At 39.6% G+C, this 24479-nt stretch overlaps 1 protein-coding gene across 5 annotated transcripts in view; it reads right to left on the reverse strand.

Annotated features, from left to right (window-relative positions):
• The window catches only part of mitfa (melanocyte inducing transcription factor a), a 33079-nt gene extending 13773 nt beyond the window's left edge, over positions 1-19306 (reverse strand). For 2 of the 5 annotated variants that reach the window (XM_074649704.1, XM_074649698.1), the window contains exon 1: positions 12416-13726. In XM_074649704.1, coding sequence (XP_074505805.1) covers positions 12416-12760 — 345 coding nt within the window. In that variant the 5' untranslated portion in view covers positions 12761-13726. Of the gene's footprint in view, positions 1-12415; positions 13727-19192 lie in introns of those variants that run through there. The other 3 variants (XM_074649714.1, XM_074649800.1, XM_074649736.1) reach the window with 3 other exon arrangements.
• Between the last annotated feature and the right edge of the window lie 5173 nt (positions 19307-24479).

Raw genomic sequence — 24479 nt, forward strand, 5'->3', positions numbered from 1 at the left:
ACTGGGCCTGGGTCCACTGGTGGGCCTCAGAGCGCCACCCAGTGGGTCGTAGAGGTACAGCCCAATGGTTAAATTAACCTCTTCAGAATCTGATGACCGCTCTTCTGTCTTTCAGAGGTTGTAAGCTGGTTCAGTTTTAAAGCTACCGGTATCATAAGAAACTAAAAAACCTAATGAATCCATTGGTCCCAACCATGTCTTGCCATCTTGTCGGGAAGGAGGCTAAATAATTCTCCAAATATGTGCAAAATTTTGGTAAGGAAAAACTGTCATGGCCATTTTCAGACGGGTATCTTGACCCCTGACCTCAAAATATCTGAATGAAAATGGGTTGTATGGGTACCCACGAGTCTCCCCTTTACAGACATATGTCTCGGATGCAGTGATACAAAGTTGAGAGGTTTTTGAAACGAAAAAAATATTGTTGGAGCCCAGTTTGCCATTTATTTGGGAAGATGGTCCTCGGAAATTTGTAAAAATTCAGAAGTGGGCCTCAACATACAAAAGCTTGAGAACCCCTCGTCTGAAACCTTAAAATGGTAGTGATAACCACTGATAACGCCCATTCAATGGGCTGATAACATTCGTGATAGGTGATATAAATCTGTGTGTTGTCTGCATAACTATAGTAAGAGTTTTTATTGTTTTCCATAATCTGCACTAGTGGCAGCATGTAGCTGTTGAACAGAAGAGGCCCGAGCATGGAGCCTTGGGGGATTCCACATCATTTATGTACACTGTAATTACCGATCAACACAAAGTAGTCCCTGTCCTTCAAATTGGATTCAGAAGGGATCAGTCAGGACCAGTTTAGCACTGTGCCAGAAAGTCCCAACCAGTTTTCCAGTGTGTCTGGTATTCTGTGGTTGACCGTGTCAAATGCAGCACTGAGATCTAATAATACTAAGACTTTTCCACTGTCTGTGTTTAAGTGGATGACATTCAAGACCTTAAGAAGGGCAGTCTCTGTGATGTGCTGTGATGTGGTCGAAATCCTGACTGAAAACCATTAAAACAATTGTTTAGGGCTAGAAGACTGTGAAGCTTGAAAAGCAGCCTTTTCAGTGATTTTACTTCAAAATTGTAGGTTTGCTATGGGACTCTATTTGTTCATTAGTGAGTTGTATGCAGAAGATCTGATGCCATACAGTTAAAACATTTTTGAAAAAGAAGAAGGATATCAAGGCAGCAGGAGGAGAATTTTCAGATGTTGCTCAATTTCCTCAAAGGTTATTGATTGATAGGATCAAATTTTAGCATGCTAGTATAATTGGTTCTAAGTGGATGGAAGAACATTTCTTAGCCTGTCTAATTCTCTCAATCTTGTCAATAAATAAGGAGGCAAATTCAGGATGAAAGGATTTTTGTCAGCCAAAAAAGGCACAAGTTCTTATTTTGTGTGGAAATTATGTCAATCGATGCACCAATAACACTGTTTACGAGTATGATTTGGGTACTTGCTGATACCGAGTACCATTATGAGTACTTAATGCCATTACAACTCTAACAATGACTTTGAAAACAAGTTTTATTTTCATCAGATGTTTTTCACTTTCTGACTGTAACAATTTAAATATACAACATGATGCTGTTGTTGACATTTTAACATTCAACTTTGTGTTTCATGATGCAAACAGAGCATGCATAGTTTGCAGTAGGGATGTTAATAATTAACCGTTTAACTGTTTGAATATTAAAAATTAAAAAAAGCTGAGCAAAACTCAGAGGAGTGACTTGGAGAATAACTTAAAGGTCAGGCCTGAGTTGTTGATAACTTTGGGGCTAACTTCCTTCACAGCAGCTTCAGCAGCCGGCTGGCAAGACATGAGAACTTGGCTTTGGTCTAAACTGTACACACACTGCACTGCTACATTCACAGCTATAAAGTTATTGATAAGTTCATACTCATCATCACACACACGCTCACTCTCCCTCTATCGGCTGGACACTCGCTAATGTTACGCCGGGCTTGCAATACACTGGCAGAAACCCTGACAGAGTATGCCAGGCAGGCACACAGCTGCTGCGGTGGAGACTTAAGTGGCTGTATATGTCCGTGACAATGCACGCAACATCTGCTAACTCTGCCTGACAGGACGGGTGAACAGGGGATTCAGTTATCTGTTTTGGAAATGTACTGCAGCTGGCGATAAATGATGGACTGTTATCTTCGTCTAGCCAAGTTTCAACTAAAACATTAAATCAAAATTAATTAAATCAAATCATTGATTAAAAGGATTTGTCTGCTACCAAAGACTTGATGTTTAATCCAGCTACATTTAGTGTGTTAAAAGCAATCTTTGCCAATTTAGTTTGCCATGTTTTTTTGTTTATTTTTGAGGAGTTATTGATATCAAATACAATAAGTCTGCAGATTTAGTTGGGCACATTTTGTTCTCTCTGTTATTAAAACAGGAATGGGAACATGAAGTCAAGGGCGTTGACCTTGGTGGGGCCATGAGGCAGTACATCCATGCCCAACAGCAGTGCTTGCACCTGGACAAAAAAGGTGCCAGTACACTAATTCAGCAGTTGCATGACATTATCATCGCATGTGTCTTGAACAGTGGCGGCCGGCCAATAGAGGGCCACGGGGCCTGGCCCCACCCACCTTGAGCCACCAAAAAAAAAAAAAAAAAAATTATAAAATTATTAATTATAAAAATTCTAAAAATTCTAAAAATTGTCAATATGTGTGTTTTTGACCTATGGAATATACCCGTAATATTTGTAAAATAGGATAACTGCGCCAAATATCTGCTTTCCTCCTTGAACTCTCTGCTAGTGCACCTCTCAGCTGCTCTGCTGCACGTGCACTTTCTGGGGCCAAATGGATTTGGCCCAAGGAAGGCGGGTCTAATAAGCAGTACAGCCAATCACTGATTAAAGATATATGATTACAAGCATGAATGACATACAATTCATCCAATCAGCGCCGTAAAAAAGACTTCCGGGAGGGCCAAACTGATTTGGCCCATGGTGTGCGCGCGCACGTTCACGTGTGTCTCTCTCTGTTCTCGTCAGGGCTCATGTCAGTTCTCGCGTGATCTTGTCTTCTCGTCTCTCGCTTCTCTCCACTTCTCTTCTCTCACAGCCCATTTTAACGGCATGACAATGGAACAGCCAAGCACTAGTAGCGCTACTCTTGCAAGACTCAACCCTAACTCGATCAAATCTCTCCTCCAAGACGCTGAATGCTCTGGCTATGCTCTCCATGGAGAAGAAACTTGTCAGGAACATGCCTGACTTCAATAAGAAGGTCATTGAGAGGTTTGCCACTCAGAAGGACAGAAGAGCAAAGTTCCTTTATAAATGATCTGTCGTATGTTATATTAACATACTGAATTGTATGAATAAGATGTCCTTATGTCAGTGTTGGAATAAATGATAAAAATGTAACTGCAAAGTAGTAATGCGTTTTTGATACCTTTTTTTGCATTGAATCGGATGTTTGTTGAAATTGATTGGCCCTACCCAAAAAAAAATCCACCAGCCGCCACTGGTCTTGAATATATTTATATTTATACACATGCTATATCTTGGTAATATATCCCACTTCAAATGTAATTTTGAATGCAGTTCATTACTAGTCCCTACATATGACATACATTTCCACAGTTTGTACATAAATGTATAATTTGGTTAATAAACACTTTTTTTATGTGGTTATTGATATGAATTAAATTGTACACAAATATAATATTACATATATACAACAATAAAACCAACTTAAAATGTGATATCTGTTGGCCTAAAGATTAAATTGGTTAATGAGAAGGAATACCAAAGGTCATTTTATTGCTGTTTTCTCAGCATTACGCTAGCTAATGCGGGCAGTAGGCAACGCAATAAGAAGTAAGGGTACTCGTGGACAAAAATCAGAAGTATCAGTACTCAGTACTGGTGAGTACCAGCCCATTTCAGGCACTGCCCAACAGGAGACAGAAGAGGCATATTGGGGGTAGTAGAAGTGGCGATTGTGTGCACACTTGTTTCGGAGTCCGTTCTCTCAGTTTTCTCCAGCTGTTTTAGTTTCTAATCACTTGACGTCAGGGTCATTAAGTTAAGTTAATTAAAGTCCGCACAAGGAAAAAAATTGACCTTTTGAATAAATTGATCTTCTGTAAGGAGCGACTGGCAACCATATGACTATTTAGGACGACATTTTATGCCTACGTGCCTTATCGTTTAGCCTCCAAATTCAATTATTGTAGGCATGTGGATCTGCACTGTAGATTGAAGTTAAGATAAATTCTGTTGATCTCATTGACCCCTTAGCGTCGCCTAGTTTATTCATACCGGGTTGTCAGATTTGTGCAACCCCTATTCTAAAAATACTGTCTGAATGTAGCCACAGTCCATAATAATTATTATTATATTATTTTGTTTGAACTATTAGTTTTTTTGAATCCCTCATGGAGTTGGATCAGATTGCAGTAGTCTAAATCCAACCATATCAGCCTCATTAGATATCTAAGGGCAGCATTCAGCTCAGAAGTGACAATGAGCCTCATTCATAAATGTTTTTCTTATTATGGTTATAATACAATTTTCTCTGTTAAAATTATTCACTTCCACTGATTTTACGGATATAGTCTTGAATCTTTTAACCTCACTCAGGCAACACAGGAGCCCACACACTCGAAGGGTCACACCCTTGATCTGGTTCTGTGCAGTGATCTTAGCCCTGACAACTTTGAGTCTAAAGATATCTGTGTCTGATCACAAAGCTGTTTTATTCAATGTGCTTATCCACAGTCACCTGTCCGCCGCCTCTACGCCTGCTTGCAAGTTTTCTGAGCTTTTTACTGCTGCTTCTTTAACAGCCTTAAATCCACTTTTAACGTAAAGGAGCTGATCTCTCTTTTTAATCACACCTGTCAGACCTGTTGCCCCTTACAAAGACAAAAAGTCGAATAGAGCACCCCAGCTCTGGCTTAACAAATCCACCCAGGAATTAAAGAGAGACTGCAGGAGAAAGGAATTAAAATGGACAAAACTTTTTTTATGAGCTTTGGAAAGATGCAATGAAGATTTATCAAACGGCAGTTAAAGAAGCTAGAACATCCTTCATCTCAAACTTTTATTTTATCGTCTTTTTTCTTCGTGTTTAAAGTTAACCTTTCGTTTTGTCTTGCTTTTGTTTGTCCTCACTGATTGGCTTTCTGTTGTTAATTGCCTCATTACACGATTTTGTTTAATACTCTATTCTGATTGGTCAGTCACGGCGTTCTACGGTCTGTTATTTCTTTATAGCAGACTGTTAATATGTATAACAGACCGTTGCTATGGGCGCAGATCTGATGTTGGACTCAGGCGGACCATTTTTGTGCCAAATTATTGATTTCTTAAGTAAGTAGCTGTTTAATAAGCGGGATAATGTACGGGGCGATGTGACATTATCCCTTACTTGTATCCTGCTTTTGCTCTGCTTTATCTGTCAAAGCACTTTGTAAACTCTGTTTTTAAAGGTGCTATATAAATAAAGTTATTATTATTATTACAAAAACGTAAAAAGAAGAAATAAGAAAACCTTTAATTTCAATTCCAACCTACGTCCCTTTGCTGCATAATGTCCCCTTTCTCTCTCTCTCTTTCTCTCCTGTCTATCTCTCCGTCCTATCAAATAAAGGCAAAAAGTCCCAAAAAAAAGAAGGGGACGACTGATGAGGCAAACTTTTGGCGACCTTGCTGGTCTTATCAGCCGACTTGTTCTCTCTTGCTGTATTCGTTATCAGCAAGGGTGATATTACAGAATGTGCTTGGTTGAGGTGGAGGCAGACGGCGTAGCAGTGACCGGGGGGCAGAGATGCTCACGAGTAAATGTTTTGCATATCCAGGTCAAGTCTCTTCTGGTTGTAATGAATGTTCTATCATCTGCTGCATGCCATTCGGTCGGCTTAGAACACAGCATAGCTATAACTAAGGAATTCATGTACTGTATCATCACTCCTTTATCTATTATATAGAGTATCAGCACTGATTAGTTGTGTGGTATATGATCACTTTAAACATGCTATTGCAATGCAACATGAAAAACTTTCCTTTAAAGTAAATAGTTGTATTTTGCCCCTAAAATAGACTAATGATACTCAGAGTAACAGGAAAAGATTGCTAACATTATTAGACATGCAATAATAACCATAACCTACGTTTCAAAAACAGAGTACAACCGTATTGTATAATTATACTGGGTATTCAACGAATGACATTTTATAATCTACTGTAATTTAACACATCCCTCTAGTCTCAAGTCACTGTGTGGTCGAATAAAGCAGAGTTCACACTACGCGACTCTCCAAGTCCTCAGATCTCTGTACTGTTGACACTACACAACTTACTGTCTTGTAATCGGGAGTCTTTAAGTCGTTGTGGTTTTCACACTACATGGCTGACCGGAGACAGGAGATCACACAGATCTTTCACCGGGAGGAATCCCCGATGAGGTCTCCAAACTACGTTTCACTTCAGGGTGAGAACTAAGAAGATTTGATTGTCTCCTAAAGACGTGATTCTGAAGGGAGTGCTGTGGGTCGTGGACATCTAGAAGTTAAAGACTAATAGGCTAACAAGCAGACCCAACACATGCTGAAGCCAACGTGTGCTTGCTTTGTGTGACGCCCCACTGACTGCTTAAAGGCTTTTTTGGGTTGAGATTTTATGTCGAGGTTACTTATTTGTACCATTTGTCTGCAACTGAACATCGAAGTCGTGTTTTTGTCGTTGGCACTGATCTTGCAGGCAACTGTGGATTATCGATGTGGTCTGGATTGGTAAAATGTGAAAACACATGAGAGAAATACACAGTAAATGACGTGATACCATACGCGAGGCACATTGCTGATATTGTTGTTCACAAAATTTCCACTGGTTTCCACACTCTTTTTTACTATTTCTTTTGGTGCAACAACAACTTTGCTCCATGTTGCAAATGCAACACATACAGTAAGATCCTGTTGTTACAGGCGACCCTTCCTCCTCCAGGTTTCCCCTCAACCTTGCGCTCTCATTGGCTGTAGCTCGTGGCCGGAGTCCCCGACAGGGCCAGATGTTTAGCACGCTAGATATCTGGACTGTGTCGGCGAGCCTCTTGGCACCCTTCTTTGAGCAGTTCACACATGACATTCGAGCACAGATGTGCGAGCTGCGAGCCAACGACGATTTGCCTGTGATCTGGGGCTTTTGTCGGGGAGTTCCAGAAACTGTCGGGGAGCGGAAAATCAGGCCTAAAGTCGTGTAGTGAGAACCAGACATTAAGTGCGAGTTGAGTCCAAGTTCCCATTTCTGCTGGGGGGTGAATTTAATGACAACGTTCGCCAGCGCTTCCACAAGTGACACTGAGGCTGCGGTGATGGGAGGGATTTTCAGTTGAACGACTATCCGCCATCGCCCGGAGGAAGTTGACTTTGCTCTCTTGCCGAATTCCCTTAGTAACAAGTCTCTCTAGCAAATAGCAGCTATGGCAGAGACAGGCCACCCCATCAAGAGGAGGAGCCTGGGACAAAGAGATGTCTTCTCTGCTTCTTTACCCTGTGGCTACAGTATGTTTAACATCCTCTTCCAAGAATGAGGAACATTGTCCAGTCTGTGAGGGATTAAGAACATGCACTTGCTTAAGTGACAAACAATGGAGCTTAAATTAGCTGCAACATAAACACACAGAGTGTCGTTATGATGCCTGGCGAGGGGCTATGCAATCAGCTGAGCTTGCTACGACAGAGTGAGACAGTAAAACAAGATACCGTGTGTTCCCAAAGAGCAGCAGGAGCAAAGATCTTTACAGTAGGAGAACAAACTGCTGGAAACTTCTTGATTTTGAAACAGTCGTATTTTTGGAAAATCTTATCTTGAAGAATCTGCTGGCCACTAGAAACTGAGAACAGAGCTTTAGGTATACTCCGAGTTGATTAAACAAAAGGCTCTCTTAGCCAAGTTTGAGACCTCAGAGTCTACCCCTCAAATCAAAAAGAGCACAAAGATGTAGCATTATTCAGCTGAAATGTGCCTGGAGTTTGAGGAAAAGGTCAGAGTACGGCACGAAAGTCGGCACGTGGATTTGAATCTGGTGATTTTTTTTAAAAGTCAGGGCTGTTCTGGGCCAATACATATAATACGAAAGTGTTTGATTGCATTCTTCTAATATATACAAAGCCGCAATTAGGAAGGAAAATTAGGTGGATAGATCAATTCTATGCTCTATGCTTGTAAGAGAACCACAAATACAGAAACACGACACTCATTACCACAAGAGATTACATAAGCAGCAATGCAATGACTACCTGTCATCTGTTGTATAATATAACTGTAATAATCAAAGGTATCAGTCAGCTTTACTTAAAGGTGCTAAATTCAGAGCATTAAAGGCAGGGTCGGTAATGTTGAGAAACAAGCAAGAGTACGCTAGATTTTTTAAAATATCCAACTGAAAAAAACAGCCCAGTGTTGCCAACTCTTTTCCAATGTAAGTAGCTAACAGCACTAGCTCCAACAGTCCCTATATCTAGAGAGAAAGTCGCTAAGTCGGCAACACTGACAGTCCATCGCTTCAGGCCTCCCTCTAAAGCCACGCCTCTAAAATTATCATTGTGAACGTAAATAATGAATATAACTATTGTCAATACTCACAGCTGTCAAGCTAGCAGCTTGTACAGAGTATTTGATTACTGATTGCTGTCGGGATGTAATGACAATTTCAACTAATATAACAAACTAGAATTACCGCCTCGTGGTTGTATGACTCCGCCAACCAGTCAAGTTGCAGTTTACATCCATGTCTGTCCAAAATGTCACAACTTCATAATTTTGTACTGTTAGACATTTGTGTGAAATTGTCATAATTAGCAGATGAATTCTTGAGTTGTGGCAAAAAACGTGTTTTGTGAGGTCACAGTGACCTTTGAGTTCATCCTTTAAGTGGATGTTTGAGCCCGATGTAATAGAATTCCCTCCAGACGTTACTGAGATATCGCTTTCATGACGTAAGGTCACAGTGACCTTGAACTTTGACCTGTTACCACCAAAATCGACGCAGTTCATCCTTGAGTCCAAGTGAACGTTTGCGCCAAATTTGAAGACATTTTCTCAAGGCGTTCCTGAGATATCATGAGAATGGGACGGATGTGAGGTCAAAGTGACCTTAACCTTTGACATTTTACCGCCAAAATCAAATCAGTTCATCTTGAGTCCAGGTAGACGTTTGCGCCAAATTTGAAGAAATTCCCTCATTGATCCTGAGATATGTCTACGCGCCGGCGACAATGTTTTTGAAGAACACTACCAACCTTAGCTTTTAATATAGCAGCAAACAACTATTTATTACCTATCATACATACTATCTATGTAAAGATTAGAGAAGTAATGTCTACCTGAGTAGAAAATTAAGTCACAATCCCTCTGTGTGTGCTGTATCTGAGCTTCTCTGTGCTCCATTATGTTGCTGGTCTGGCCACGCATGCATTTTAGTGCACGTGAATGCCTGTGTGTGTGCCCCACTGGCTAGCTAATCGCCGCTGCTCTGCACTGCGCTCATATGGCGGTTACAGCTGATAACGCCGTCCCACGTCATTGTCGCGGAAGCATAGCGCCAGCACTGTTGGCATTGTTTGCACTGTTCATGCTGTTAGCACTGCTAGCTGTTAGCTCACAGCTTGTCAGCCGTCGCCATGTTGAGAGCCGTGTGGAGGCAATCCCTTAATCATATTCATGCTCTGAATTTCAAATTTAGCACCTTTAACTACTGTACATGCTGTGCACACAAAGACAGTAAAGAACATCATTAAAATGACAGTTTATACTGCACAACACTATATACATAACATATTGATTTATTTCTTTGTTTTTACAGATTTTGGCTTTTTCGGTCTGATTGAAGATGTTTTTTCCAGTAAGTGCTAAAGACACTATCAGTCAGTCATAACAGCCCTGAGAAAATCAAGAAGGCACGGATGTCGACACAACTCAACTCCAACGAGAACAGTTGCAGCCCACAGGCAACAAAGCACAAAGTCTCATTCAGTTAAGTGAGATCTTACTTAACCTTGTCCAATAGTTTAATGTTAGAAGGTAGTCCTCGGTGGGATCAGATTCCGTATGGAGACACTTTGTTTTAGTTCAGTGAGAGTGAACCTAAACAGTAAAATTGTGGGTCAAACAGCTAAACTAAGAGCTTAAAACTCACTCCAAAGCTCCATAAAGCCGATGGGAGCTGCAGATTCAGATGATAACCCTCTGTAGGTTCATCACTACTAATGGTGCCTTCAAATGAAACTTGTGAGCTTGTGTTTACAACATGGGAAGTCGTGTACACGACATGCTTGGCGTTCAAGTGGTTAAATCGTGAAGAACACCGCTGATATTAACGTTACTGTCGTCGTCTAGAAGCCACAGAGGCTAACAATTTAACAAGCTAGCAAGCAGGTAACATAATGCAGGAAATGCAAAAACATAATGACAGAGGAAAAAGATGAGACTGTTGGGAATATCAACATTTTCCTAAGGCATGTTATACAATTACGAAGAAAAAACAATATACGACTAAAATTTAAATATATATTAACTTATTATGCACCGAAATATGAGCTTCCATGGCCGCCACCATTTCTGACAACGTCAACAAACACGTCACAACTCGTAAACTCGGAGCTTAAGAGGTCATGAGTACCACAAGAGAGGGGCGTTCATATGGACTCTTCTCGTGAACACGGTAAACACGACAACATTTGAGGGCAGCAAGAGATATACTTCACATTGTCATTTGATATATTGTTAACAAAATATCAATAAAACCGCTTTAAAGACATTATTCTGTAAAAACAAAGGGTGAACTAGATGGTGGCAGGTGTAATGTTTATGTTAAACACATTTTCTTAAAATACTTGTACTGTTGAGGCTGATGTTTGACTAATTTAGATTATCTTGCACTATATAGTGTTTTTTCATAAATGAGCTCAAGATTCAAATGAGCATTTGTTGCTGACTTATAAGTTGAGTTGTGTGATAAAACTCTGCCTTTCCTTTGTCTTGATCCCTGAACTGTTTTTTTCACTTCATCCTCACTGGGGTCAGAGGTAACCCGGCTAATTAAGGGTCCACCCTCCCCTCTTGGACAACCTCATCTGAGCTTTATGTTTTCACTTTCACGGTCCAGCAGCTCTGCCTGGTACTTCTAAGCTAATTTTGCCTCGCCTGCACGGCTTTGGGGGGGTCTTTTGATAATCCACAGACAGGTTAGGTTCAAACTGTCAAGAAGTATTTGCCCAGGAAACTGGGATCGTCGTCTGGATTCACTATGAAAATAATACAGTATGAGGAAAAGTGTTAGATTTCTTTATGAAGTACAACCCTCTTTTAGAACAATTTGCAAAATATTTCTATACCGACACATCACGTTCTCACAACACTACAAATGTTATAGATAAATGAAAACAACAACAAAGGCATTTCCTGTTTCGTACGTAGACACAAGTCCACGTGAAAATAGTAACACATGCCGAGTCACCCTGGCAGGATGCGATTTTCATGCTGAAATCACTGGAGGTCGTATAGCGCTAAAGGATTATGTTATTCCGCTATCAATAAAACACACTGATAAGTCAGATATGAGAATGGTACAACTCACAAGTCAACAACATGATGACCTTAAAAGAACTTCTCCATCACCCAGCTCCAGTAAGGTCACACTTATCTTGCAGAACGTATCGGACTTAATGATATCAAATGCATATCCGTGATAAAAAGGCAGAAATACTAGAAGTCATTTTTTCTTGTAGGCACAGAAAAATCTGTATAAACAATGAAGAAAATTATATATCAAATGTCTGACAGTTGGCATTTCAACTCACGAGCGTTTTTGATAAACTCAGATACTTTGAAATTCCTGAAGGGGTGAAAACTGATTACCGGTCCTGATCTTAGAAACATCTTAATTATCAAATATTGTTAACTTAGAGTTTTTAAACTTTCAGGATAAGTTACAGCGTTTTTCTCTTCCAAAAAAAATATTTATTTCTCGTCTTTATATTCTCACGTTTTCAGGGTCCATTTGGTCATACCAGGGATGAAATGAGTGAAAATATGTCAGTGTAGTGGAGCAAATAGGATTAAATGTGTTGAATGCCAAATGTCTGGAAACAGGAATTCTGTCAAGAGATAATCCCCCCCGTGGATTTAACACAGTCCACTCTCAAAGAACTGTATTTGTGTCTCAGGAGCTGACACAGACGGAGGAATTTCTGACGCCAAAGTCCATAATCATGTTGAATTTGTGATTTAATAAAATGGAGAAATGTATAATCCAGTTTGGAATGGGTGGAAGCAAAACTCCACGAAAGAGTAAGCACCACCATGTCTCCTCAAGTCACCCTTCACATCACGGCTGCCACTCACACAGGTATACCAGAGCGTTGGTTCGGCTTACCTTCAGAACTTCCATGGGCCGGCCGCGGGGAGGCGTGACAAGGACGGTGGAGGTGTGTTGGGTGTCGTGGGGCAGAAGGTCCCTGGTCCTCCTCTCTCGGTCCTCCCTGCGCTCTTGACCCTGGCGGTGGGCGAACGCCGGCTGGTCTCGGACCCGGACCTGTGACGTCACGGCCGGTGGAGGGTGGGAACTGTGGAGGCGCTTGTAGAGGCCATGGAGGTCCGGGGGAGCACTGAAGACCCCAGCCCACCCAAGGGCAAAGAGAGGAGGGAGGAGTTTAACAGACCGGGATAAATAACATGCTGGTGTGTATGAGCGAGGCCGTCGGGATGTTTTCTGAGCCATACTGGGGTGTTGTAGTGGAGTACAATATGATGATTGAGCGAGAGGGAAGCCAGAGATTCTTTTACTGAGAATATGTTAATATTATTTGAATGAGGGTGAGAGATGTATTTATGTTTCAGGGAGGTTATGCAATAACAAAGACGGGTGATTAACATCACCACTAGTACATTTTAGTGATTTGAACTGTCCTGGTTGAATATTTTAATAATATAAAAAAGTATTGCAGTAGAAAATCAGACATTTATTTATATTTCATGTCTCATTAAAGGCTGGGCGATATGGCCAAAACCTTCTAATATAGGTCATTTCATATCTCGATAACAATATATATATCACGATACAGCACGTTTTCTGGTAGTTCAATGAATAAATAGTAGGGCTGTCGAAGTTAACACAATAATAACGCGTTATTAGATAAGAAATCATTGACAATCATTGGTTCTAACCATGTCATACTAGCTTGTCAAGAGGAGGCTAAATAACGCTCCAAACTTACACTAAATTTTGGCGAGGAGGCCATTTTCAAAGGGGGTCCCTTGACTTTTGACCTCAAGATATGTGAATGAAAATGGGTTCTCTGGGTACCCACGAGTCTCCCCTTTACAGACATGCCCACTTTATGATAATCACATGCAGTTTGGGGCAAGTCATAGTCAAGTCAGCACACTGACACACTGACAGCTGTTTAGTTTGCCATGTTATGATTTGAGCATATTGTTTATGCTGCATGCAGTACCTGTGACGGTTTCTGGACAATATGTATCATTGTTTTGTGTTGTTAATTAATTTCCAATAATAAATATATACATACTTTTGCATAAAGCAGCATATTTGTCCACTCCCATGTTGATAAGAGTATTAAATACTTGACAAATCTCCCTTTAAGGAAAATTTTGAACAGATAAAAAATGTGTGATTAATTTGTGATTTATCGCGATTAACTATGCACAATCATGCGATTAGTCGCAATTAGATACTTTAATCGGCTGACAGCCATTATAAAAAGTCTTATGAACTAACCACATGATAAAGCCTATTTTTGTATACTCCTGTGTGAATTAAATACTTGACAAATGAAAAGTACGGAGTATTTTAGTACATAATGAACATAACCGTTTCAAGTGAAATTATAGAGATAAAATGAAAAATATTAAATAAAAAAATAATACAATAAAATAATAATAATAATAATAATAATAATAATAATAATAATAATAATATAATAAAAAAAAGTATTTCCAGCCATACACTGACTATGTTTACATGCATCCACACAAAAACAGAGTAATTATATTAAGACAATAGATTGATTTAACTGAGTTTGATCACATTATATCACAATATATCAATATATGATTTAATCATATTGAATTATCGCCAAGCCCTAGTTAAAGAGGCATTAACTTGGCGGCAGCAGGAACAAGCTGTTAACACCTTTAAAGTTGCAGTTGTTTAAAGCAGTTGCCTATTCCCACATCCAACCGACATGGAGATAAAAAAAAGTCATGTCGTGTTTGTGTCCACCTGACAAGTCCATTATTCACTCGCCTCTTAGCTCTGATTTAGTCTCTAATACCTCCTGTGGATCTGCTGAAAACGACGCTGTTGCGAGCGGTGAAACCAAAACATTAAAGCTGTGGGGAGGAAAACCAAAACAATGAGCTGAAACGCTCCTTACAGCGGAGAGGAACTGCAAAGTTAGGGGATAATTCTTTGTGGATTCATTGTTGCATGCGACCCCTTTCACACACACACAGTCATTTGATCTATTGTTGTTTATAGAAATATTGATTGGATCAGCTTTGAGTCACAATTTGGTCGTCTTAATGTGACTCCTAATTACCCCTATTTTATAAAGAAGGAAAGGCAAATCCCTAACTGAACTGAAGCATTACATCAATCGTTAATTCTGTTAATTAGCCCACCATCAGTGGCCAAATCTGTTTGGTAAGATTAGGCCTAAATTTGGTTTACCCTCCATGCTCTGCTAGAGTGATTTGGGGGGTAAGCTGATGTGATTATGTGCCACCAGACTTCCAATAACTGGTCTGTTGTGAGGTCTGAGGCAGTACCTGTGCTCTTTGGAAAACACAACGCACCTAATGACTTCACAGCTTTACTCATGTGCAATAATACACTGTGCTTCCACTACTCTCCTCCTGTCCACTCCTGAGTTCATACCTCTCAAATCTGCAGCGTATTTGAGCAGACAGCGCCTGCACATCCCAAACCCAAAATGGATCTGGCAGTGCACACGCTGTCGGGATGAGGCATTCCCCGGGAAAATGATCCTTTTGATAAAACCACTTCAAATCCTCTCAGCCTGTGCAGCTGTGCGATAATCGCACTAATTAGGCTGGCATGTCAAATCTAGCGCTGGTCTGTAGCTATCGCTTCTACATCACCAATGGCAACGCTTCAGCACTATAGCAAAGAAACTCAATGATCTTTTCTTTTACTTTTTGAAACCCAAGAATATCTTTAATTAGCTCACAGAAATCTGCACCTGGTGTGAGTCAGAGAGTCAAAGTAATCTGAGTTTTCTGGATTCTTTTGTAATATTCAGTGTTTTTTCTAGCCGTTCTGGATTCATATACTTGAAGGTGCTTTTGTTCAAATTCAGCCTCTAGATGTCACATCTTGTTAGAAGTGGGACCCAAACGTCGGATATCTTCCACAGAGATAAACAAAACATTCATTTTGGACCCGCCAAAGTTTTTAAAATGATTAATTCACAATCATAAGAATTTAAATAAGATGTACTTTTATTCAGCACCTTTCTAAAAGCTCTTAAATTATTTGTCCACATAAAAGTGTTATCAGTAAGACCATTAATATTGATTAATTGCTCCAAAGCACTTTTTACGAATTGAGTAAACAAGATATGTTTATTAAATATTTATTAGTGGGCTTTAGAGGTGCTGGTTTGTGGATTTTTTTTAATCTGCGGACAGAGCCAAGCTTGCTGTATTCCCCCGTTTCCAATCATGTTATATTAAACTAAACTGCATGCTGGCTGTAGGACAAAAGGTATCAATCTTTTCATCCAACTCTCAGCAAGAAATCTAATAAGGGTCCCTTCCTGTCTTTGCTATTTATCTCCTATGTAAGTTTCCTTACACCTGTCAGGGCTGCACGCTTACACTTTTAGTGACAGAACCTGTCTCTGGATGCCTAAAGATGTTAAACACACAGTTTATATTATTTTAATTTATATTCATTAATAATGTGCATTGAAAGTGAATATATGTATGAAGACACAAGTCAGCACAACTGGCCCAAAAAAAAGAAGAAATAGTGTGAGTCATGTTCTACGCATATCCACTGTGGTTACCTTGTTCCTCACATCTATATTAGGACGTATAATTAGTCACTTGAAATTCAAAACTAAGTATATGCAATATCTAAACCACACATGAGTAACATACAGCCCAAAGGCCGGAACCGTCTCAATTCTGCCTGTAATGCCCTCAAAGGAATAAAAAAATGACTTCCCCCCCCAAAACAATCAATAAAATGCAGCATTGGGTGAATGAACCTCGAGGTGAATGACTACAATGAGTCTGTACTGCTATTTAACTTGAATCCAAAATAGGGCGCTGTCTAAATTTAGATTGGACCATAGACTGTATATAAGAAGTAGACGTAGTCACCGTGACGTCATCCATTGGTTTGTGGACTGCAGTTTTGAAGCCTCGAGTTCGGCATTTTGGCCGTCGCCATCTTGGTTTTTGCAACCAGAAGTGACAAGAGAGGGTGGAGCTAAGTACAACCAAACACTGAATAAGACATTTTCAGGTGACCAAAAATTAACTTTCATGAACTGAAAACACACTATGAAAGGGTTAAAGTTGTAAGACGAAAAAGCGGACAACTCTCAGACTGGACAACGTCGTGGTAGCGACCTGTCAATCACAAGGTAGCCACGCCTTAAAGCATCCCCTGCTTGATGGTCTATTTGACTCTAAATGGAACCATAATTTACTAAATGAACATCATGCTGTATTGAAGAAGACTTGAAACTAGCGATTGAGACCATAAACTCATGTTTACAATGTTTACTGAGGTAATAAATCAAGTGAGAAGGAGTAGGATCATTTTCTCATAGACTTCTATACAATCTGACTTCTTTTTGCAACCAGAGGAGTCGCCCCCTGCTGGCTCAGAAAGAATGCAAGTTTAAGGCACTTCAGCATTGGCTTCACTTTTTAGACAATACCGACAGACGTTCATGACCTCCACAACCAGTTCAACCGGCACTTCTCTGACTTTGCTACGACTGAACGAGAACTGATGTCCTGTCCAACAGTGATAAAACCCCCCTTGGATGCACAAATACAACTGACTGACATCCAGTTGCTCTGATGCAAAAGTTCACTAGGTCCACACGGGACAACTTCTACGACTCACTGAAGGAAACTCAGTGTCCAAACCTGCGCAGGCACAGAGGATGCTTGTTTTGTTTGGCTCCATGTTTGAGTGCCAACAAACTTTTTTCTGCGATAAACTACAACAAGTCACGCCGCAGATCATCTGTCTTCTGTGCTGCGTACTTCAACATCAGACATGACGCCAGAGACTTGTGGAAAGAGGTAAGCGTCTCAATTGTTCGCATTAGGATAAATTACACGGCTAGGCAAAGCTTTTCATGACACAAGGTGTCATTCATAAATATCTCACAGTTATAATTCATTCTCATAGGTCAGTTACACAGTTACACATTTAATACATAACAGAAAATGAATTAATATATTCACGTATTCATTCAGACAATGTGTGTTTGTTCATAAATAGTAAATATTTGCCTAATCTTTTCTTCATCTAGTGACGCAGGTCTGTACTGTAATGGTAGTTTGAATGAAGTAAAAACTGTCTTAGAAAGTTACACAAGTAGTTCAACTGATATTTTCTCCATTCAGTGATGCAGCTCTGTACTCTAATGATGAATATTAATTTCGATCATTGTTAAGCAGTCTCCCTTAAGTCCATGTTTATATAATGCAATGTCCCTTATCAAAATTAAGTTTATTCAAGTGTGCTATTAGTATACTTCTTTTGATCTTAAAATACGAGAGTATACTTCCAGTTTACTTTTTATGTACTTATCAGAGATATACTTAACAAAAGTATACTTAAGTATACTTGGCTTATACTGACAAGTATACAGAAAAGTCTAAGTATACTTGGCTTATACTGACAAGTATACTTAAAAGTCTAAGTGTACTTGGCTTATGACAAGTATACAGAAAGTACATTTGGCTTATAGACCTACATACTTAATCTTTTGATCAAGACATACTTGTAGAAAAGTATAATTAAGTATTATTGCCTTATAGGCCTACAGAAAAGAATATTTGGCTTGTAGTTGTGCTTTCTTTTTGATAGAGTAGCCTATTAAAGTATGCAAGAGTTTGTCAAATGATTTTTTTATATGAATTTAATCCAATTCATCAAGTTTATGGATTATCCGTTCACCATAGAGGCATGCAGGAACAACACAGTTTATTATTTTTTTTTATCTTATCACAAATCATCAGGTCAAATAGCAAAATGAACAAGTCTCTTAATGTAATACATAAATCATTGGCTAAGTACTATAAGTTAAAGTATACAAAGTATACTTTCATGAACTAAGAAGCAGAGATGCTCACAAGTGATTTTTTGCAAGTCCAAGTCAAGTTTCCAGTCTTCGTGTTTCATCAGTGACCTCTGCGGTGGTACATATCAGACAATGACAAGATGCATAGGCTAATTTAAAAGTTGATACTGCATGTAAGTGAATTGTTTTATGTAAGTTATCTTTTCATTGTAACCTCAGAGTGCACATACAGCTATAAGAAACAGTTTTCTATGCAATGCAATGCATAGATTCCTAGGTTAGGAAAAAAAAACGCCAGATCTAAACCAAACCACATACCGTACTAATGACTCAGCAGACCACTGTTGACTGTTCACGGCTCATTCTTTCCCTCAACAAGCAGAACACTGATTTTGTTGCATCAATTGACAGTTCCTGAAGCCTTGTGTTGAGACGTTGTGAGTAAAAGACACGGTGTCTGTAACGAAATCCGTCCCACTGACTTCTGTTTGTAAAATTAAGATGGCCCTCTCCAAGCATGGGCCTATTCATTGAGATGAAAGCAGAGAAAGCCGATTCTCTACAGTCAGCATTTAAAAGGGGCCGTTGAAAATGATTAGTGTGCATGTGTAGCTCAGACACACAGCTGATGTGTTGCCAATTGTTAGGATGTGGGAATGTTACGAGCTCAAGCATAACACACTTAGCCCAGTTGCTCATAAACACCCGTCAGTTAAACACTGAAAAAGACATATGAGAACGCAGGAAATCTATCTATATCTTTGTAAAATTGAATCGTAGTGGCATGAATGCTCAAAACAAAAATTAAACACATAAAGAACGAGGTTTCTTACCTTTTTATTTTCATGTTAGTCAGTGATTCAAGGGTCCCCAATTGCTGTGGTTTGAGGAATGAGGTCCTTTTTTAAAGCGTTTTAGGATGCCAGGACTTCCTGGTGTGACTCAATAATGTCTCACTTGCAAGTTGACACAGTGTCCCAGATGTCTCGGCTTTTGTGGTTTGATTGGACATACAAGTTTAGGGAAGGAGGATGAGCACTTCTGCAACAGGAGCAGTTATTTAACACACTATCTCCATTCACGGCTGCTGGTGAGCTAACTGAGCCGTGGATTATTGAATATTTTAGCTAAGGGGTTTGATAAATTCTAACACTATCTCAGTGTCTGCAGGACCATGACCGTATCGGGGTCATCCGTTCCCAGTGCCCCTAGGGTCCGATGCCCTTGATATAAACTAACATTTTAAGCGGTTGGTAAGGGCTATCTTCCCAGTTGTGACTGAAGAGAGATGGACGTTTCAAATGCAGTTTGAATGGTGAAAATCCATTCAGCCACTGTGGAGATATCAGTGTCTGACGAAAAATACATAACTGTCTTGCCCACAAATTTATGGGCGTCGGTTTCAAAGAGTATAACATCAAGGGGCTATAAACTGTAGGTGGGGGATTTCAACATATTGACCCAGGGAAATATACATTGCTGAGAACATAAAACCAGTTATAGGGTTTTATAGTCCTATTAAGAGGATATTAAGATGGGGAACATAGGACCCTGGGAACATAGATACCTTCCCACTGTATGGATGGCTATCTGGAGAAAAGTGTGAAAGAAAGGCAGGAAGACAAAATGTGTTTGTTTGTTTTTTATTTTGAAGTTGAGTTATTTCCAAGCATTTTCCAAGAATATCTAAAAACACCACAGCTGTGTTTTTGGAGAGGAAAAAGGCAGCGTTGCCAACTCTTTTATAATGAAAGTAGCTAGCTAAGTTGGCAACACTGTGTATTAGTCCACAAGCAATTTAAAACACTATTTGCTGACACTCAAACAAGCTGCAGAATCCAAAGTACAGTACAAAATAGTTTGAGAAATCAATTTAAAGCAATAGACATTTTTGGAAATACTATTATTTGCTTTTCTGCTGAGAGTAAGATAAGGCGATCCATTCCACTCTAATCTGTCCATTAAATATAATGCTACAACCAGAATCCGTTAGCTTAGTTTAACATGAAGACTGGACGCAGGAGGACGCAGCGGGCTTGGCTCAGTCTAGCACCAGCACCTTAAAAGGTCGATAACATGCTTCCAGTGGGTAACTCCAGGGTCTGGAAAGTGAAGCCAAAGTTTGAAGTGCTTTAAACTTGCATTCTTTCTAACAGCCAGCAGGGGGCGACTCCTCTAGTTGCAAAAAGAAGTCTGATTGTATAGAAGTCTATGAGAAAAGGAGACTACTTCTCTCTTGATTTATTACCTCAGTAAACATTGTTAACATGAGTTTATGGTCTCAATCGCTAGTTTCAAGTCTTCTTCAATACAGCATGATGTTCATTTAGTAAATTATGGTCCCATTTAGAGTCAAATAGACCATAAAGCAGGGGATGCTTTGGGGCGGGGCTACCTTGTGATTGACAGGTCGTTACCACGGCGTTGTGAATGTTATTATGCTGAATAAGCATCAGTGTGAGGAACTTTTCCTTGAGTAACTGTACTGAAAATGAAAAGCACAATGAGTGTAATCAATGGATGTGCTTCTGTGTCTGCTGAGCTTTTACACACAGGTTTGTTTCACAGTGGTAATACCACCTCTGAACCGTGAAACAAACCGTGATATTCACTCCACAAGGTCAGTGTCGTTTCCGTCTTAGCAATTATTTTATTTGGTAACACTTCATTTTACAGGTCCGCAAATTTCATGGTAATTAGATGATAGTTAGCTAGTAACCTAGTCGAAATTTCTTTGGAATTACTGCCAAATTACCCCAATATTTACCTCAAAATGTATAAAAAATTACTTTATTATAAACATTATTTAACCATTATGCTAAAATAGCATGTAATGGTTCAAATAGGATCCTTAGGCTTGAAAAGCGGCTTCTGATCAGGCATATTGTCTACACAAATGTAACCTGGTAGCTAACGTAATGATTCAGGGAGTTTTTTTTTAAGAAATTTCAATTAAGTTATTTGCTAATTATTATTTATTTATCAGCAGACATGGAAATAAAGCATATCAATTAAATGTGTATTCGTTTCCTGGAAATGTATTAAATAAATTACCAGTTATTGGGAAATAGCGGAATATACCGTAATTATTAAATAATGTTTATAATAAAGCAATTTTCGACACATTTTGAGGTAAATATTGGGGTAATTTGTCAGTAATTCCAAATAGGTTGTGTTACCTTTTATTTCTTGTAAAAATGTTGTTTCACTGCGCTATTTTGTCGCCATGGAAATTTTAGTTAATCTTGTGAGGAAATTGTGTGCATTTTGTTTTGAATGTACAGCAGAGCAAAGATCCCTGAATTCACTGCAAATATACTGGTGAGCAAATGCACGTGGAACATATTGATAATATGACTAAAAGGGTTTTAGAATTTTCCAAGATAGTAAATGTAGCTCAACTATTGCAGCCACAGAAAACAGGAAGCGTGGGTTGTGATTCAGCCATTTCCATTCTGAAACTTGGCTCTAAAATTGGTGCTTTCTTTTCCAGACTGTTTCGTCACCTTCCTCCCAGTTGCGTGAGTTGCGTGAGTGTTGAATACCTTCACAAAGGATTTCACAATGCAGCAGTAGTCCTTAACCTATTTTTGGCAGTGTATCAACATCTTTCAACTTTTCGAACTGTTTTTCTGTCGGTCTGACATCCTGCTGAGTAACATTTAACTTTTTTTTCCAGTAACTTCATTTGATTTAGTAGTTTCTTTTAGTGGTGAAAATGTATGTTTTTTGATACTTCCTCATTTCTAATTATCAGCAACGATCTCTCACATACCCATACAGTGTGAAAAATCACCATTTAACACATCAAATAACCATAATGCGTTGCACAGACTGTGGAGTTATAAAATATGGCTTATCAGATGTGTTTTGCTTCATGCAGGACTGACTGGAAGAGACTACCCGTGTTCCTCTGCTCCATAACTGGTTGAAGCATACAAATTAATTTTGCAGGTTGATGTGCAAGGATGCGACTCATTACAAGGACAGTTGTCTGCACACAAAAGGCACAATTCAAAGCAACATTGTGTGCTCTCTCCTCAGGATAATGAGTTATTCACAGGACCTAATACAGAATAGAACAGATAGTGCTTCCTTTTCCAAATTATCTATCCCATCAATGTGTGGTCTAAACAATACCACCAGCTCTGCTTTGATGCGACTTTCGTGTCTGGACATTCAACCCCCCCGTGAAGCTAAAAACAGCGAATGCATGCTTATGTTTATTCAACTTCACTGTCTCTATCCTCAGCCTCAATCTGCTGTGGGGTCTCCTAAGGCAAGGCAAGGCAAGGCAGCTTTATTTGTAGAGCACATTTCAGCAACCGGGCAATTCAAAGTGCTTTACATAAACATTCAAGAACATTGCGACAAAGTGCAAAAGAACATTAAGACATAATAAGAACAGTTATAAAAAACATTAAAGATTAGAAAATAAAAACAAGCTAAAAACAAAAGCTAGGATAGAAGCTAAAATAGAATAATAACACACAAGAGTAAAAGCTGTAGTGCAGTATAAGATCATAGTTTAATAAAAGGCAGCAGCAAACAGGAAAGTTTTAAGCTTTGATTTAAAACTCTGTCTGTCCCGTTTATTTTCTCCATCCATATGTTTCTGTTGTATTACATTATACAAAAAGACAACATCTCTTTTTCACTGTGACACCCGGATAACCAACATGATCTCACAGAAATCCGTGAAACAACCACGAACTGTGGTGGCACGAAGGGTAAGCTGGGTTGAGATGCCTCTGTCTATTGCACAGAGAGTGTGTATTTTCGGAACAATGGACGTTTGTTTTCAGGACAACGGGCTGTCCGACAAATGGGTTCTTGGTCCAATGGGACATTTTTTAGATTATTGGGGTTTTGGGTTATGTCCCAGATTATAGATCAAGGCGTATAAAAGCACCGCCTATACTGACCAATCAGTTCCTCACCATTTCTAGAGGATCCTGTTGAGTTATGTGCAAGGATCATTAGAGGATCTCTTAGGAGGGCAAGAGTCTTCAGGGTCCGGCAAAACCCTTTATAGCTTTCCCCGATGATTACCTGTACGAGCGGTATAGATTCTCGACTGAGGAACTGATATATCTGTGTCAGCTTCTTGAGTCGTATGTTGCCAGTGCGACACGTTGGAGCCGTGCACTTACAGTGTCGCAGACTGTATGCATTGCACTGTGCTACTTTGCTACGAGTACTTTTCTGTATGTACTTTTATGTACTTTTATGCTGTGGATGAAACAGAGAACCTGAGCAAAAATACAGTCTGCAGCGCTATACACAAGGTGGCACGTGCTCTGACAGAGCTACTAGATGGCTTCATTGTGTTCCCTGACCACGCAGACCATAAAAGAGGGCTTTTATAACACGGCAAGTAGGCATTAACCTATGCGACTACTTGGCCTATAAATAATGTAAACCCTATTACGTATACTCTTGCAGGCCTATAGTAAATGCAGCCTACTCTTTTCATAGGGTTCCCCAGAGTGCTAGGTGCAATATATTTCACCCACATTCCCATCTCCGCATGTCTGGGTGAAAATGAAGCAGATTATGTCAATCGCAAATCTTTCCACAGCCTCAACACTCAGGTAAATCTTGCAATGGTAATTTACACATTTATATCAATATCTTGCCTTAAGTTTGAATTTATATTCTACTTTGTTTTTATTCAACTTATTTTCATGTAGTAGGCCTCTAGGCTATATATATATATCCATTGGTACCAACCATGTCATACTAGCTTGTCGCAAAGGAGGTTATATAATGCTCCAAACTTGCATACATTGCCTGTATGAACACGAAGGGTTTGCAGAAAATGCAGTAGTCTGGGTAATTAAAGGTCAAAGGACCTACCCTCACCGGCCACTTTATTAGGTACAAGGTGTACCTAATAAAGTGGCCGGTGCTAGTACCGGGTGGTCTTCTGCTGCTGTAGCCCATCTGCCTCAAGGTTCGACGTGTTGTGCGTTCAGAGATGGTATTCTGCATATCTTGGTTGTAACGAGTGGTTATTTGAGTTACTGTTGCCTTTCTATCATCTCGAACCACTCTGCCCATTCTCCTCTGACCTCTGACATCAACAAGGTATTTTCGTCCACACAACTGCCTCTCACT

The sequence above is a fragment of the Sebastes fasciatus genome, chromosome 1, assembly GCF_043250625.1.
Source record: "Sebastes fasciatus isolate fSebFas1 chromosome 1, fSebFas1.pri, whole genome shotgun sequence".
Taxonomy (NCBI): Eukaryota; Metazoa; Chordata; class Actinopteri; order Perciformes; family Sebastidae; genus Sebastes; species Sebastes fasciatus.